Source organism: Coregonus lavaretus (assembly GCF_964263955.1).
Source record: "Coregonus lavaretus genome assembly, chromosome: 18".
NCBI classification, from domain to species: domain Eukaryota; kingdom Metazoa; phylum Chordata; class Actinopteri; order Salmoniformes; family Salmonidae; genus Coregonus; species Coregonus lavaretus.
This window is the reverse complement of record NC_140005.1, coordinates 22357825-22373926: the sequence shown is the minus strand read 5'-3', so window position 1 is coordinate 22373926 and position 16102 is coordinate 22357825. Positions and strand designations below refer to the sequence as shown.

Genomic DNA, 16102 nt, shown 5'->3' with positions numbered 1-16102 from the left:
TGGCAGGTGGAATAAGTTATTCTGCTTCATCTGACCAAATGGCAACACTACCTCAAATATAAACGCAACATGCAACAATTTCAAAGATTTTACTGAGTTACAGTTCATATAAGGAAATTAGTCAATGGAAATACATTAATTAGGCCCTAATCTATGGATTTCACATGACTGGGCAGGGGTGCAGCCATGGGTGGGCCTTGGAGGGCATAGGCCCACCCAATTGGCAGCCAGGCCCACCCACTCGGGAGCCAGGCCCAGCCAATCAGATCCCGCAGGTGAAGAAGCCAGTTGTGGAGGTCCTGGGCTGGCATGGTTACACGTGGTCTGTGGTTGTGAGGCCAGTTGGACGTACTGCCAAATTCTCTAAAACGACGTTGGAGGCAGCTTATGGTAGAAAAATGAACATTCAAATATCTGGCAAGAGCTCTGGTGGACATTCCTGCAGTCAGCATGCCAATTGCACGCTCCCTTAAAACTTGAGAAATCAAATCAAATCACATTTTATTGGTCACATACACATATTTAGCAGATGATCTTGCGGGTGTAGCGAAATGCTTGTGTTCCTAGCTCCAACAGTGCAGTAGTATCTAACAATTCACAACAATACACAAATCTAAAAGTATAAGAATGGAATTAAGAAATATATCAATATTAGGATGAGCAACGTCGGAGTGGCATTGACTAAAATACAGTAGAATAGAATACAGCATATACATATGAGATGAGTAAAGCAGTATGTAAACATTATTAAAGTAACTAGTGTTCCATTATTAAAGTGGAAAGCGATTCCATGTCGATATCTGTGGCAATGTGTTATGTGACAATACTGCACATTTTAAAGTGACCTTTTATTGTCCCAAGCAAAAGGTGCACCTGTGTAATGATCATGCTGTGTAATCAGCTTCTTGATATGCCAAACCTGTCAGGTGGATGGATTATCTTGGCAAAGGATAATTGCTCACTAACAGGGATGTAAACAAATTTGTGCACAACATTTGAGATAAATAAGCTTTTTGTGCGTATGGAACATTTCTGGGATTTTCTATTTCAGCTCATGAAACATGGGACCAACACTTTACATGTTGCGTTTATATTTTTGTTCAGTGTAGGACATGATAGTATTCTGGCGTTGAATACTAGGGGGTTGCACTAGCAGCTATGTGGAATGGATTATGCACCTTGAAAACTGGAACTAGATGAAGAGTTGCATGGATTACAAAGGGTTACAGAATATTCTGAACAAAAGTCGTCATATATTGTGCCTATTGAAGCTCAAAAGCCAAAGGTTCACCCATCAACCTGTGACAGCCTTCCACCATTGTCTGAAGTGTGGCAAGTCTTTTTTATTCACAGGATGGGTTCAGCTAGCATTGTATTGCAGTTTGTGTCACAGCCTATTTGAGACCTGACAATCACTTTTCTCTCACAGAGACACTATGCATGGTCAAGTATTTTGTTCCTAAACTCTATAAAATGTGAATATCTTCTAGCCATATATTTCTGTGCTTCTTGTGGAAGCCACATGTTTTTAACCGATGTTTGCTTTGTCATTTTATGTCACGTTTACTTGTCTCTTTACAAATCTCTTACGTTTTCTGTTTTTTTTAAATGTTTATTTTAATGAATTACACTACCAGTCAAAAGTTTGGACACACCTACTCATTCAAGGGTTTTTCTTTATTTTTACTATTTTCTACATTGTAGAATAATTGTGAAGACATCAAAACTATGAAATAACAGTCATGTAGTAACCAATTTTTTTTTAAACAAATCTAAATATATTTTATATTTGAGATTCTTCAAAGTAGCCACCCTTTGCCTTGATGACAGCTTTGCACCCTCTTGGCATTCTCTCAACCAGCTTCATGAGGAATGCTTTTCCAACAGTCTTGAAGGAGTTCCCACATATGCTGAGCACTTGTTGGCTGCTTTTCCTTCACTCTGCGGTCCGACTCATCCCAAACCATCTCAATTGGGTTGAGGTCGGGGGATTGTGGAGGCCAGGTCATCTGATGCAGCACTCCATCACTCTCCTTCTTGGTAAAATAGCCCTTACACAGCCTGGAGGTGTGTTGGGTCATTGTCCTGTTGAAAAAACAATGATAGTCCCACTAAGCCCAAACCAGATGGGATGGCGCATCGCTGCAGAATGCTGTGGTAGCCATGCTGGTTAAGTGTGCCTTGAATTCTAAATAAATCACAGACCGTGTCACCAGCAAAGCCCCCCACACCATAACACCTCCTCCTCCATGCTTTACGGTGGGAACTACACATGCGGAGATCATCTGTTCACCCACACCGCGTCTCACAAAGACACAGCGGTTGGAACCAAAAATCTCCAATTTGGACTCCAGACCAAAGGACACATTTCCACCAGTCTAATGTCCATTGCTCGTGTTTCTTGGCCCAAGCAGGTCTCTTCTTATTATTGGTGTCCTTTAGTAATGGTTTCTTTGCAGCAATTCGACCATAAAGGCCTGATTCACACAGTCCCCTCTGAACAGTTGATGTTGAGATGTGTCTGTTACTTGAACTCTGTGAAGCATTTATTTGGGCTGCAATTTCTGAGGCTGGTAACTCTATTGAACGTATCCTCTGCAGCAGAGGTAACTCTGGGTCTTCCATTCCTGTGACGGTCCTCATGAGAGCCAGTTTCATCATAGCGCTTGATGGCTTTTGCGATTGCACTTGAAGAAACTTTCAAAGTTCTTGACATTTTCTGTATTGACTGACCTTCATGTCTTAAAGTAATGATGGACTGTCGTATCTCTGAATGTGTATTTCCCACCGTAAAGCATGGAGGAGGAGGTGTTATGGTGTGGGGGTGCTTTGCTGGTGACACTGTCTGTGATTTATTTAGAATTCAAGGCACACTTAACCAGCATGGCTACCACAACATTCTGCAGCGATATGCCATCCCATCTGGTTTGGGCTTAGTGGGACTATCATTTGTTTTTCAACAGGACAATGACCCAACACACCTCCAGGCTGTGTAAGGGCTATTTTACCAAAAAGGAGAGTGATGGAGTGCTGCATCAGATGACCTGGCCTCCACAATCCCCCGACCTCAACCCAATTGAGATGGTTTGGGATGAGTCGGACCGCAGAGTGAAGGAAAAGCAGCCAACAAGTGCTCAGCATTTGTGGGAACTCCTTCAAGACTGTTGGAAAAGCATTCCAGGTGAAGCTGGTAGAGAGAATGCCAAGAGTGTGCAAAGCTGTCATCAAGGCGTAGGGTGGCTATTTGAAGAATCTCAAATATAAAAAATATTTTGATTTGTTTAACACTTTTTTGGTTACCACATGATTCCATATGTGTTATTTCATAGTTTTGATGTCTTCACTATTATTCTACAATGTAAAAAATAGTAAAAATAAAGAAAAACCCTTGAATGGGTAGGTGTGTCCAAACTTTTGACTGGTAGTGTAGAAGTAAAGAAATGTGTGAAAATGACAGATTGCAGAATGCATTCTCATTGACTAGAGAATCATCTGGTATAGATCAGATGTTGACCCTCAGAGTAGTTGTAGAAAAAATTATATTCATTAATGCATTTGGACCTTATATTCCGGTAGGCGGTACTCCATAATTTAATATTATCTTGTGAGTTTTTTGGTAAGGTCTGTTGATCACTGAGGGAGGCCAACAGCCAGGGAGGCCAACAGTCAGGGAGGTAAATCCTCTGAAAATAATAGAGGGAAAGACTGAGAGCTGAGAATACTCGCACCACAGGGTTTTGTTACTCAGCTCAAAGACAAGGGACTATGGTCACCTGCTGTCAAATTGAGGCTCCAATTTACAAGACAAAGACCATTTAAATTAGTAACTAGATTTTTTTTTTACCTCTCCATTAGAAATGTTCCCTTTGCTTTTGTTATAATAGCAAATTGGTTTAAGCCTTGGAAAGAGGAAAGTCATAATGGATATAAATCTATTGCTGAGTACTACATCCATGTCCACAGTCATTGGGTATTGGAAACCTTAAACTTTGCATAAGAAAGAGGAGAACACTGTTTTTAAGTGTACGATAAATCAATGGTAAAATGTAAAGGCCTACATGTGATATAAAGGAGACAACAATTTAAAAACGGATTATACTATATAGTGTGCATACAGGCCCTAATGCCTGAAGCCCTAATCCTCTGAATTTTGTATTTCCTGGGCCTGCTGTGTTGGAGACTTCTTCTCATTTATCCAATCTCTGGAGCCTGTCAAACTAGCCTAGATCCTACTATCCCAGCACACTGCTGAGATCTGCTGAGCTTCTTCTAAACAGTTTTCTGTTCAATAAAGTAATCTGCCAATTCCTAAACCACTTCAAAGAGACCATTAACATTTATAAAGTGGGGTGAATCCCTGCTTTCTCTCCCAGGTGGTAATTAGCATTCTGATTACTATGGTTTCCTCACAAAGGCTTTTCTAGTGGACAACATAATGTGGTGACTAAACACTGTATCTGCACAAGGAAAAACTATTATTTGGAATATTAGTTACCAGTAAATATATATTCGATTATGGGAGATACACTGCCCACACATCTGTTCTCTTTTAGGACATGTTGCACACAAATCCAAATTATTCTGGTGGAATTTACTTGAAGGAGTGGTAAAAGAGAATAATCTTCCAAATGTCACTGTGCTGAAATTCCCATTTCCAGGATAAACAAATAAACTATTAAAAACAGCAAATCAAATGACACCTCCATATAAGAAAGAAAATACAGCCTACTTTATTGTGGAGGGCAGGGATCATCAACTACTGTAGATTCAGCCGCGCGCTGTTTTTTCTTTCATTTTCTTGAGCTGAGGCTCACGGGCTGGGACATAATTACACATACTTTGTAGACTGCAAATTAACCGCAAGAAGCCCAGACAGATACAGTATATTTGACTAAAACATAATCATTTCAAACTTTGCTTACATTTGTATACGATCACATATATCTCTTTATCATGGGTGGGAATACTTCGGAACAGATTACCAAAATTAAAATCACTTGGAGCTGATTTGCTAGTGTTTTTACAGTCTTATGCCCAACAATGTAAACATAAAAAACACTTGTGGGGCAAGCAAAGGATGAAGACATCAAATAAAATCAATCATCTACTGGCCGACAGTTGTGGAACCCTGGTGTAGGGAAACACGGGTACTAAGGTTAAGTACATTGAGATTGAGACCCTGTTTTAGACATTTTGCATAATAATTTGTCACATTCACACCACCACAATTACATTGTGTCCACTTAAGGACATTTTCATTCTGGGAAGGTCTCATATCAAACCCACTGACATGATCAAACCATAGAGAAATAGGAATTTGTTGTCAGGTAGTCGTTTACCCAAGGATTCGAACTATGAGTTATATACTGCCCTCTACTGGTGTACTGAATCTTAAAAAGCTGAGCTTTCAGTTGTTTAAAGAATACTACAAATTGTATAGAAAATCTATATTTGGTAATTCTGTCAGGAAAACAAATTATTCATAATGATCAAATTCAAAGTCTTGCAATATTAGTGGTAGTTTCAGAGTTCCCTTTCACAATTTCATCACACAATCAAATCAGGTTGTACAATCCAATATCTTTCTGATAAAATGTCAAATTTTACTAGACAATCCATCATCCATGTCTGTGTGTGTCTTTATGTAGAAGTACACATAATATCAAAGACAATTTGATAGATTTCTGACTACAACGTCTACTTTTTTTATTCAAAACAACTGCATTTCCCAGCATGCGTCCTCGTTTGCCTTTATAATCTGATCAGCTGATCTGACCTGGCTAGGAACAACAACAATCATAGCGCACAGAAATCCGCCAGAGAAGGGGGCTGATGAACAAAACAATGACAAAGCTAGGAAGGATTTCAATGCAATAATATATTTTAAAGACTCCCGAAACGGATTGTGCTATTTTTCTTCGTATGCTTTCTTTTATTGTTGACCGACCCGCTGTTATCCTAGCATTCGGCTATGATATTATTGACAACCGAGTTTACCAAAACTGTCTAGCTTGGATAACACAGAGCTAGCTAGATAGCCAGCTAACGTTAGCTGTTTCAGACAGGGGCGATTGTGATTTGTTGTGTAAACATAATCTTTGTCGATTTTGTCCATCGGAACTCGTTATAGTTTGTGTCACATTGACATTGGAATAACGTTATTTTAAACTAGCTAACTACGTTTGTTGGCTAACTATTGTTTAAATGTCAAGCTACAGGCAGCTAACTTACTAGCTAGCTTTTTTAGGCAGCTGTCAGCTAGGTCATTTTATTTTCGAGTTAGGTAGCAATTAGGAAACTAGCTAACAAGGGAAGTGATTTATTTTTTATTCTAAACAGCTGGCTAGTTCTTCCAACTGTGGTTTGAAGTTGGTGCCAGTTTGCACATATTCACGTTAGTGTAGCTAGCTATATGTTTCAGGGAAGTTGTCTTGCCAAACACTTGTTTTATTGCATACATTGAGTTTCCAGCTATACTTTGCTGACCTTATTGTAACGTATCTATTCTGGCAGCGTTTTACTGTTCATGAAGCCAGTTATAAAGGTAATGTATTTTATTGTCAAGAGCAGGTTGACTTAAAATAGCCAGAACAAACATATTCAACCAGATTGCCTCACTGTACTATATTTGCAATTTGTCACATATTGACATTATTTTTGTAATATATGAAATGCTGCAGTAATTGTTTGCTAATAAGCTGTACATTTTTTTGTGGTGGATCCTGAATCTTTAGAGGTCAATTGGAGCACATGCAACCCTGTTAAGTCTACTTACATAAAGTTGTCTATGTTCAAGGTGTTGTGCAGGTGTAGCCTATAAAGCATACCATATTTAACACTAAAGTCATGTGTGTTATCACTAAAACTACTTGATTGATATTTATTCACTCTGCTTTTGGGACTATTTGACGTTATAGTCAAATTACTCCAGCTAGCATAAAACTGTGTTCAGATTTGACTTGTGAGAAAAAATGAGTGGCCATGGTTCATCATCAGAAAAGGAAATTAACACCAGTCTAATTTGTCAAGAGAACTATGCTTGTGGGGGCTCAGAAGAGGCTGCTTTTGAATGTGACAAATGTAGAAGCTTGCAGTGTGTTCGCTGTGAGAAGGAACTCCATAGTCAAGAGTGCCTGCAGAACCATGAACGGGTCGAGATCGGCCCAGGGCATGTACCCTACTGTGACAACTGCAAAGGAGGGAAGGAAGGGACAGTGAATGGCCGCCGCCACAGGTCTGTTGTCCGCTGCCAGAACTGCAAAGTCAACTTGTGCCAACAGTGTCGGAGAAGCACCCATAATGGAGGTAACAAGAAGAAGCACCAACTCACCGCCTATCCTCCTCCACCCAAAACTGCAGAGCTCAACTCAACCCCTCCACACAAATCTACAGAGGACAACTCAAATCCTCCACCAAAACCTGTACATGTCAACTCAACCCCTCCACCCAAACCTGCAGAGATCAACTCAACCCTTCCACCTAAACCTGTTGAGGTCAAATTAACCCCTCCACCCAAACCTCCACAGGTTAATTCAACCCCTCCACTCAAACCTGCAGAGATGAACTTAAGCTCAGTGGTTGATGAGGCAGAAGTCCAGAAGGCAAAACTTCTGGAGAAAGTCTGCAGTTTTCTTCTGGTTGATGTGAATGAGGAGATGCAGGTGGGTAGTTAAGGGACTAAAAAAGGCCTTTTGAGTTTATGCATTCTGTCAGTTTTGTTTCCAAACTAAATTGAGTTTTGTGAAATGGAATTACCTCTCATCTGCCAACTCTACTCTTTTTTTTCTGCAGATAAAGGACGAAGGTGCGTTTGTGAAGGAATTGAACTGCAAGCCTGACAAGCTGATCAAGGTGGTGTCAATCTTTGGCAACACAGGAGAGGGTAAATCCCACACTCTGAACCACACTTTCTTCATGGGCAGGGAGGTGTTCAAGACCTCCCCCACACAGGAGTCCTGCACAGTGGGGGTGTGGGCGGCATTCGATCCCATCCACAAGGTGGTGGTCATCGACACAGAGGGCCTGCTGGGTAACAGCTCCAACCAGGGCCAAAGAACACGCCTCCTGCTCAAGGTGCTAGCTATCTCCGACCTCATAATCTACCGTACCCACGCCGACCGCCTCCATGACGACCTCTTCAAGTTTCTGTGCGACGCGTCGGACGCCTACCTGAAGCATTTCACCAAGGAGCTGAAGGCCACTACGGCCCGCTGTGGCCTGGACGTGCCTCTGTCCACCCTGGGCCCGGCCGTCATCATCTTCCATGAGACCGTCCACACCAAGCTGCTGGGCTCAGGTCAGTGCTGAGAAATACTGTAGTCAACACTTACCATAGTGTACTGTACACAAATCGAAGATTGTTACTTGCTGCACTCATCAGTCTCATTGTTATTTCACCTTCCTTGACAGAGTGGAAACATTAGGGATACAGTAGATTCATGTATATGAGTGCTGCTATAGAAGATCATAAAACATGTAATTTGGTGATTACGGGTGCAGAATCTCTACTCACCCCTCTCTCCCTTTGACACGCTAAGACTAGTAATTGTCATTCCAACAGAGCTGTTTTGAAACAGTGTGAGCAGGTAACTGGCCAGTCAAGCAGTTTGAGTAATCTAGAGACCTTTTCCTTTTAAAGTATGTGGCTGTTGAACTGTAAAAAAATATTTTCTATCCCTTAAAATATACTGAACAAAAATATAAACGCAACAATTTCAAAGATTTTACTGAGTTACAGTTCATATAAGGAAATCAGTCAATTGAAATAAATAAATTAGGCCCTAATCTATGGATTTCACATGACTGGGAATACAAATATGCATCTGTTGGTCACAGATACAGTACCTTAAAAAAAAAAAGGTAGGGGCGTGGATCAGAAAACCAGTTTGCCTCGAGCAGCGCGACACATCACTTTTGCATAGAGTTGATCAGGCTGTTGAATGTGGCCTGTGGAATGTTGTCCCACTCCTCTTCAATGGGTGTGTGAATTTGCTGGATATTGGCGGGAACTGGAACACGCTGTTGTGCATGTAGATCCAGAGCATCCCAAACATGCTCAATGGGTGACATGTCTGGTGAGTATGCAGGCCATGGAAGAACTGGGACATTTTCAGCTTCCAGGAATTGTGTATAGGTCCTTGCGACATGGGGCAGTGCGTTATCATGCAACATGAGGTGATGGCGGCGGATGAATGGCACGACAATGGGCCTCAGGATCTCGTCACGGTATCTCTGTGCATTCAAATTGCCATCGTTAAAAAGCATTTGTGTTCGTTGTCCGTAGCTTATGCCTGCCCATACCATAACCCCACCACCACCATGGGGCACTCTGTTCACAACGGTGACATCAGCAAACAGCTCACCCACATGACGCCATACACGTGGTCTACAGTTGTGAAGCCGGTTGGATGTACGTTGGAGGCGTTTTGTGGTAGAGAAATGAACATTCAATTCTCTGGCAATAGTTCTGGAGTCAGCGTGCCAATTCCACGCTCCCTCAAAACTTGAGACATTTGTGGCATTGTGTTGTGTGACAACATTTTAGTGGCCTTTTATTGTCCCCAGTACAAGGTGCACCTGTGTAATGATCATGCTGTTTAATCAGCTTCTTGATATGCCACACCTGTCAGGTGGATGGATTATCTTGGCAAAGGAGAAATGCTCACTAACATGGATGTAAACAAATTTGGCCACAACATTTGAGAAATAAGCTTTTTGTGCATATGGAACATTTCTGGGATCTTTTATTTCAGCTCATGAAACATGGGACCATCACTTTACATGTTGCGTTTCTATTTTTGTTCAGTGTATGTTTCTTGTCTTTAGAGTAGAATTTGACTTCTTTTACTTAGATTTTTCTTTTTGTGTAAGGCACCTTCCATCTCCGTTTTGATTGATCAATGTAATCTGAAGTGAAATGTCCTTTTTATGAAGGGTTATATACCAACTCCAAGTTAAGTCTGTCTTCTCATCCTGTTCTTTGTTCTCTCTCATTATAACAGACAACTCATCAGAGTCTGTAGATCGGATGCTACTTGAGCGTTTCAGGAAGCTGGGCCGTTTCCCAGAGGCCTTCAGCTCCATCCAGTACCGAGGCACGCGTACCTGTAGCCCCCCAACAGACTTTGGTGGCCTGCAGCGTACCCTGGAGCAGCTGCTGGACAACAACGCCACCCGCTCCCCTCGCTCCCCAGTCGTCATCTTCAAAGCCTTGCAGGTAGTATACATGCTTATAACTCAGTCAGTAGTCACCTGGCTCCAGAACAGTTTCAAACAGGCTCACATTTACATAAGGCAAACTGAAACAAGAACAGGATGTTTTAGCAAGTTACAAACATTGCTATTCAATAGTGACAGGTTTACTTTCACACTGTTTGAACAATCTAGTCAGACTATGTGTATGTCATTTCTGATGTGTTGTTTCTCTCTGTCTAGGCCCTGAGTGAGCGCTTCAATGGGGAGATTTCTGATGAGCTCATAGCCCAAAATTGCTTCTTCCCCGATGAGTACTTCACCTGCTCCTGCCTCTGCCTCAGTTGCGGGTAATTTATTTAATTTTCTCCATCTCATGCCACTGACTACAGCGAGGGTTTTAACAAGTCACATTGTTGTTGCCATTTTAGCTCTGGCTGCAAGAACAGCATGAACCACCTTGGGGAGGGGGTGTGTCATGAGGCCAAACACCGCTGCCGTTACTCACCCCAATACGACAATCGCATCTACACCTGCAAGGTTAGTCCTGTGGATATCCACCTAAATCTTGTACTACCTGAACCCAATGTTGCCATACGACATTCTGAAGATCTCTGACTCTGTATCAGGTTGACCGCAATGCCTCTGTTGTCCCGCTAGGCCTGTTACGAAGGGGGAAAGGAGGTGGTGGTTGTTCCCAAGACCTCTGCGTCCTCAGACTCTCCATGGCTGGGCCTTGCCAGATACGCCTGGTCAGGGTGAGTGACACTAGAGGTCATGGGTTGGGGTTGGATTTCTACCAGTGTCTCTAATTTTAAGTCATGGTGCTTTTTGATCTAGAATCACCAATCCATTCATTGCTAACCCTTAGCCGTTTACTAGCTTATCTGGTGCACTCCAGATATGTCTCCAGATATGTAGTTGTTTGTCTTGAGGTACATTGCATTCGTAAAGTATTCAGACCCCTTCCCTTTCTACACATTTTGTTACATTACAGCCTTATTCTAAAATGGATTAAATTAAACATTTTCCTCATCAATCTACACACAATATCCCATAATTACAAAGTGAAAAAACAAAACAGAAATACCTTATTTACACAAGTATTCAGACCCTTTGCTATGAGACTCGAAATTGAGCTCAGGTGCATCCTGTTTCCATTGATCTTCCTTGAGATGTTTCTACAACTTGTTTGGAGTCCACCTGTGGTAAATTCAATTGATTGGACATGATTTGGAAAGGCACACACCTGTCTATATAAGGTCCCACAGTTGACAGTGCATGTCAGAGCAAAAACCAAGCCATGAGGTCGAAGGAATTGCCCGTAGAGCTCCGAGACAGGATTGTGTCGAGGCACAGATCTGGGGAAGGGTACCAAAAAATGTCTGCAGCATTGAATGTCCCCAAGAACACTGTGGCCTCCATCATTCTTAAATGGAAGAAGTTTGGAACCACCAAGACTCTTCCTAGAGCTGGCCGCACTGCCAAACTGAGCAATCGGGGGGAGAAGGGCCTTGGTCAGGGAGGTGACCAAGAACCCAATGGTCACTCTGACAGAGCTCCTCTATGGAGATGGGATAATCTTCCAGAAGGACAACCATCACTGCAGCAGTCCACCAATCAGGCCTTTATGGTAGAGTGGCCAGACCGAAGCCACTCCTCAGTAAAAGGTACATGACAGATACAGGTCTGCCAAGCTTGTAGCATCATACCGAAGAAGACTTGAGGCTGTAATCGCTGCCAAAGGTGCTTCAACAAAGTACTGAGTAAAGCGTCTGAATACTTATGAAAAATGTTATATTTCAGTTTATTTTTTATAAATTTGCAAAAAAAATAAAAAAATCTGTTTTTGCTTTGTCATTATGGGGTATTGTGTGTAGATTGATGAGGGAAAAAATTACTATTTAATCCATTTTAGAATAAGGCTGTAACAAAATGTGGAAAAAGTCAAGGGGTCTGAATACTTTCTGAATACACTGTACAGTATATGGTTATAACTGCTCTGTAAGATTGAACTTTTTTCTCTGCAGGTACGTGATTGAATGTCCAAACTGTGGGGTGATCTATCGGAGCCGGCAGTACTGGTATGGGAACCAGGACCCAGTAGAAACGGTGGTCCGCACTGAAATCCAGCATATATGGCCTGGGGTAAGAGAACTACCACACCACATACCTACTAAAATAACTCTAAAGCAAACTGGTATTATTTCCCCATTCTCAACATAGTCTTATATGTAAACAAAAGAACATGTTAACTTCTTGTAACTCAATGTTCACTTTCCACAGGCAGATGGATTCCTGAAGGACAATAGCAATGCAGCGCAGCGTCTGCTGGATGGTGTTAACTTCATGGCCCAGTCTGTGTCAGAGCTCAGTGTGAAGCCTGCTAAGGCAGTCACCTCCTGGCTAACGGATCAGATCGCCCCGACCTACTGGAAACCCAACTCCCTCATCCTGGTGAGTGACAGAGGACCAGCCACACATATCATACGTGGAACAGCAGAGTCAACACTTTCTTGTCCGGGAACCTGTTTACTGCCCTTCACTGCTTTTTAGCTGGGGGCCAATGTTACACAACCCATGTTTGCGGGTCACAAGATAAGGCTCAGATCGACCCCTCGTCCTAGAGGCCCTGGTCAATAACTGCCTCTTGTTTTTGTTTTCCCCCTGTAATGTCCAGACATGCCTTAAGTGCCAAGAGGTCTTCCAAGACAACGACACCAAGCATCACTGCCGTGCCTGTGGGGAAGGGTTCTGTGACGCATGCTCTTCCAAAGCCACGCCCGTCCCTGAGAAAGGCTGGGGTCTGGCCCCCGTGAGAGTCTGTGACACCTGTTATGAGCAGAGGGCCACACATACAGGTACCAACACTACAGAGCCAAAATTAGCCTGTATGTATTTGTTTTTAGCCATGCTGTACAGTGGTAACTTAGTATACTTAGCCTGTAAATCTGTTTATAGCCATACTTAGTCTGCATACGTGTTTATTTTAGCCATACTGTACAGTGGTAACATAGTTGTATACTTTGTACAGAGCTGTTGCATGCAGAGGTTGAAGATGAGGAAGGTGGAAACCTAGCCAGGAAGGTTGGAGAAGCAGTTTCAAACACACTGGGCGCCGTGGTTACTGCTATTGACATCCCACTGGGTGAGTGTTATGTAACACAAGAGCCAGATAGAATTGTGTAATGGGCAACATGACTGCAGTAATTTAAACCAATGGACAGGCTGCCATCTGGTGGCATATGAAAAATGTCACAAATAAAATGATTTTTAGATACTGCAGTATTAGGATACTTTTATTGTTCAACATGTTATTGGGAGTGCAATGCTAAACCATTATATTCTAGCAGTCGTTTTTTACTGTGTGTCCGCTCTTTCTTCAGGTCTGGTGAAGGATGCTGCGCGTCCCACCTACTGGGTGCCTGACCAGGATATCCTCTCCTGCCACAACTGCCAGTGCAACTTCACTGCCAAGCTGTCCAAGCACCACTGTCGCTCCTGCGGGCAAGGCGTGTGTGACGAGTGCTCGCTGGAGCGTCGGCCGGTCCCGTCGCGGGGCTGGGACCACCCCGTCCGTGTTTGTGCTAACTGCAACCAGAAACCTGGAGACCTTTAACGGGGCTGGCCCTCTACGCTCACAACACTGGACTGAACCACACTCTTGACCCTCCACGCACCCACCCCTTATATACCTCCATTAAATGGTTCTGTCCTGTGTCTGTGGCAAGGATGTTTTTAGTAAATCTAGTTTTAGGGTTTCTGATGCCTTGTAGAACAACAGGAACATCTATGTAATTTGTCCTTATCGAAAGAGTGAGACAGGAGGATATTTTGAGCTCCTCATTCACCCAAATCACAGCTTTTTAAAAATGGTTTTAAAATATTTTTCTACCATGGAAAAAAAGTACATTTGTAGCATGTTACCAATGTTATTTTGTTGAGAACCCTGTGGGGGGTTTAGTTTTAATCTATACTCTCCACAAGGCATTGTTTACTGATGTCATGTTGAGGGGATAATGGCGTCAGTGAAGTCACCGCTGCAGGTTAATTGCATGCTCTACTACACTATTTTAGGTTTGCACTAAGTCTGTTGCAGCTTTACAAAGCTGCTGCTTATCATGGCCAGAAAAATAAAAAAAAACAAAGGTTTGACTTAGATTTGAGTATGCATGAACACCCATATATCCCATTTTTCAACCAGTCGGTTTGTCAAGAGTTAGTTAACCTCAGATGTAGGTTTAGATTTAGGATATTTCATCTGCAAATAGCCTTTCAGGTTACTGTTTCTGTGTTGACGTTACCTTCATATTTACTTCAGAGGTTATGGTAGTATGAAGACATGGAATTATGCTAGAAGAATGTGAATTCAGGATTTTAGAAACGTTGTTTTGTAGAAAACATTTGTTCAGCTTGGGAGTCTGAAAGATACATTGCCTTTGAGATGTTCAGAGGGTCCTGTGATCTCTGAATAAATCAATACCTAACCTCATTGTTATATTTTAACGTATCTGACCATTTCTGTTACTTGAGTGTATACACATGACGTGCATTATGCACCTAGAATTTGAATGGAGTGTCAGTTACTTCCATTTGTTTGAATCTTGTTTGATCACCATAAGCATAGGCTGATGGGACAATGAACTCAGCATTTGAGTTTCAGCACATTTTGTTTTGTTTTCAGCCCTCTGCTTCTGTGGCATTGTTTGTCATCCATGTGAAAGACTGCAGTGTCAAATAGATTGCATGCTAATTCTTTCATATTATTTTGTGCTTTTTAATAATTGAGAGATTAAATGCTGTATGTAGACAGTACACCGTTAAGTTTGTTTAATGTGGTTTTATTTCTGAATAACTGTTATTGGTCTATTTGAGTTCACTTGCTTTCTTGACTGGAATCTGTTGTCCTTCATTCATTCATTCATTCATTCGTACAACACTTGGCTATGCACAGTCAGCTGGCATTTTTACCTGAACCATTTCACATCTTTGATGGTTAGATGAATAAGTGGCTGAAATGTAAAAACCCAGGGAACAGTATTACCTGGATACATGCCAACCAAGCACATTGAAATTATATTGCCTTTACATTGGTGTTTGTTAAAAAGAATATAGAAAAAAATTGTTTTCCTGTAAGCATTTAAGAGATAATTGTCATTTTTGTTATTTTAATTTTATTTTTGCCCTTTTGTCTAAGCTGTAACCCTAGATAGTGATGTATAGAACTTACGATGAAATCGGCCTTGTCTGCTGTCAAAATGTTTATCTGATTGAATGATGTCATTGTATGAAACTAAGTAATGTCTGTGTTGCTAGTATTGCACAAAGTAATAGCCAGGAATGTCAGCTATGTATCCATCTAGTCCTTTGTTTTCAAAACCCATTGCTTGAGAGAGACACACCTTTGTGACCGAAATGAGGATAGACTGAATTCTCGTATCAAATGCACAGACAAGAAAGAGGTATGAAACACTATGTTATGCTGATATTGAACATAAGATCGTGAGAAAGTGTGGATGTCTGCATATTTACAATGTCCATAAGTGGTGGAATAACTGACTACGTATTATTAAAGTCATATCAGCTCATGGCTGTTTATGATTATTTGGTCGGGGAGGGCGGCTATGGCTATTTAGTCTGAGGTTCTATTTCACATTTCTAATAAGATGTGTCCATCGAACCCTGGAAACATTAGTTGTATTGCATTGGTGGGAAGAAAGCTAAAGTTGTCAGAAACTATCTCTTTAAGAAGTCGGTATCATAGATATATGGTCGGTATTCTGTTTTCTACAATATAAAGTCAGGGAGAACCCTTTAAAATCGTTTTGACAGTTTACCCATTGAGTTTACCACATAGGCCACGCCTTATTTACGTATACTGTGGATGCATTGGCCAACGATTTCACCCAGA

The 16102-nt window shown here is 41.7% G+C and overlaps 1 protein-coding gene across 1 annotated transcript; it reads left to right on the top strand.

Moving 5' to 3' along the window:
• Positions 1 to 5812: 5812 nt before the first annotated feature.
• Positions 5813 to 15779, top strand: LOC311145496 (zinc finger FYVE domain-containing protein 1-like). The gene is made up of 11 exons (XM_084181749.1): positions 5813 to 7661; positions 7792 to 8296; positions 10002 to 10216; positions 10435 to 10541; positions 10623 to 10731; positions 10852 to 10949; positions 12222 to 12339; positions 12478 to 12648; positions 12872 to 13052; positions 13226 to 13339; positions 13578 to 15779. The coding sequence occupies exons 1-11, from the start codon at positions 6972 to 6974 to the stop codon at positions 13808 to 13810; spliced, it is 2541 nt and encodes an 846-aa protein (XP_084037875.1). The 5' UTR covers positions 5813 to 6971; the 3' UTR covers positions 13811 to 15779.
• The last annotated feature ends 323 nt before the right edge of the window (positions 15780 to 16102 follow it).

What these genes read in the sequence shown, in the direction of transcription:
- LOC311145496 (XM_084181749.1), top strand. Translation starts at nt 6,972, where the DNA reads ATGAGTGGCCATGGTTCATCATCAGAAAAGGAAATTAACACCAGTCTA. An exon ending in CACCAAGCTGCTGGGCTCAG is followed by an intron (nt 8,297 to 10,001) that starts GTCAGTGCTGAG and finishes TCATTATAACAG; the next exon opens with ACAACTCATCAGAGTCTGTA. An exon ending in TCATCTTCAAAGCCTTGCAG is followed by an intron (nt 10,217 to 10,434) that starts GTAGTATACATG and finishes CTCTCTGTCTAG; the next exon opens with GCCCTGAGTGAGCGCTTCAA.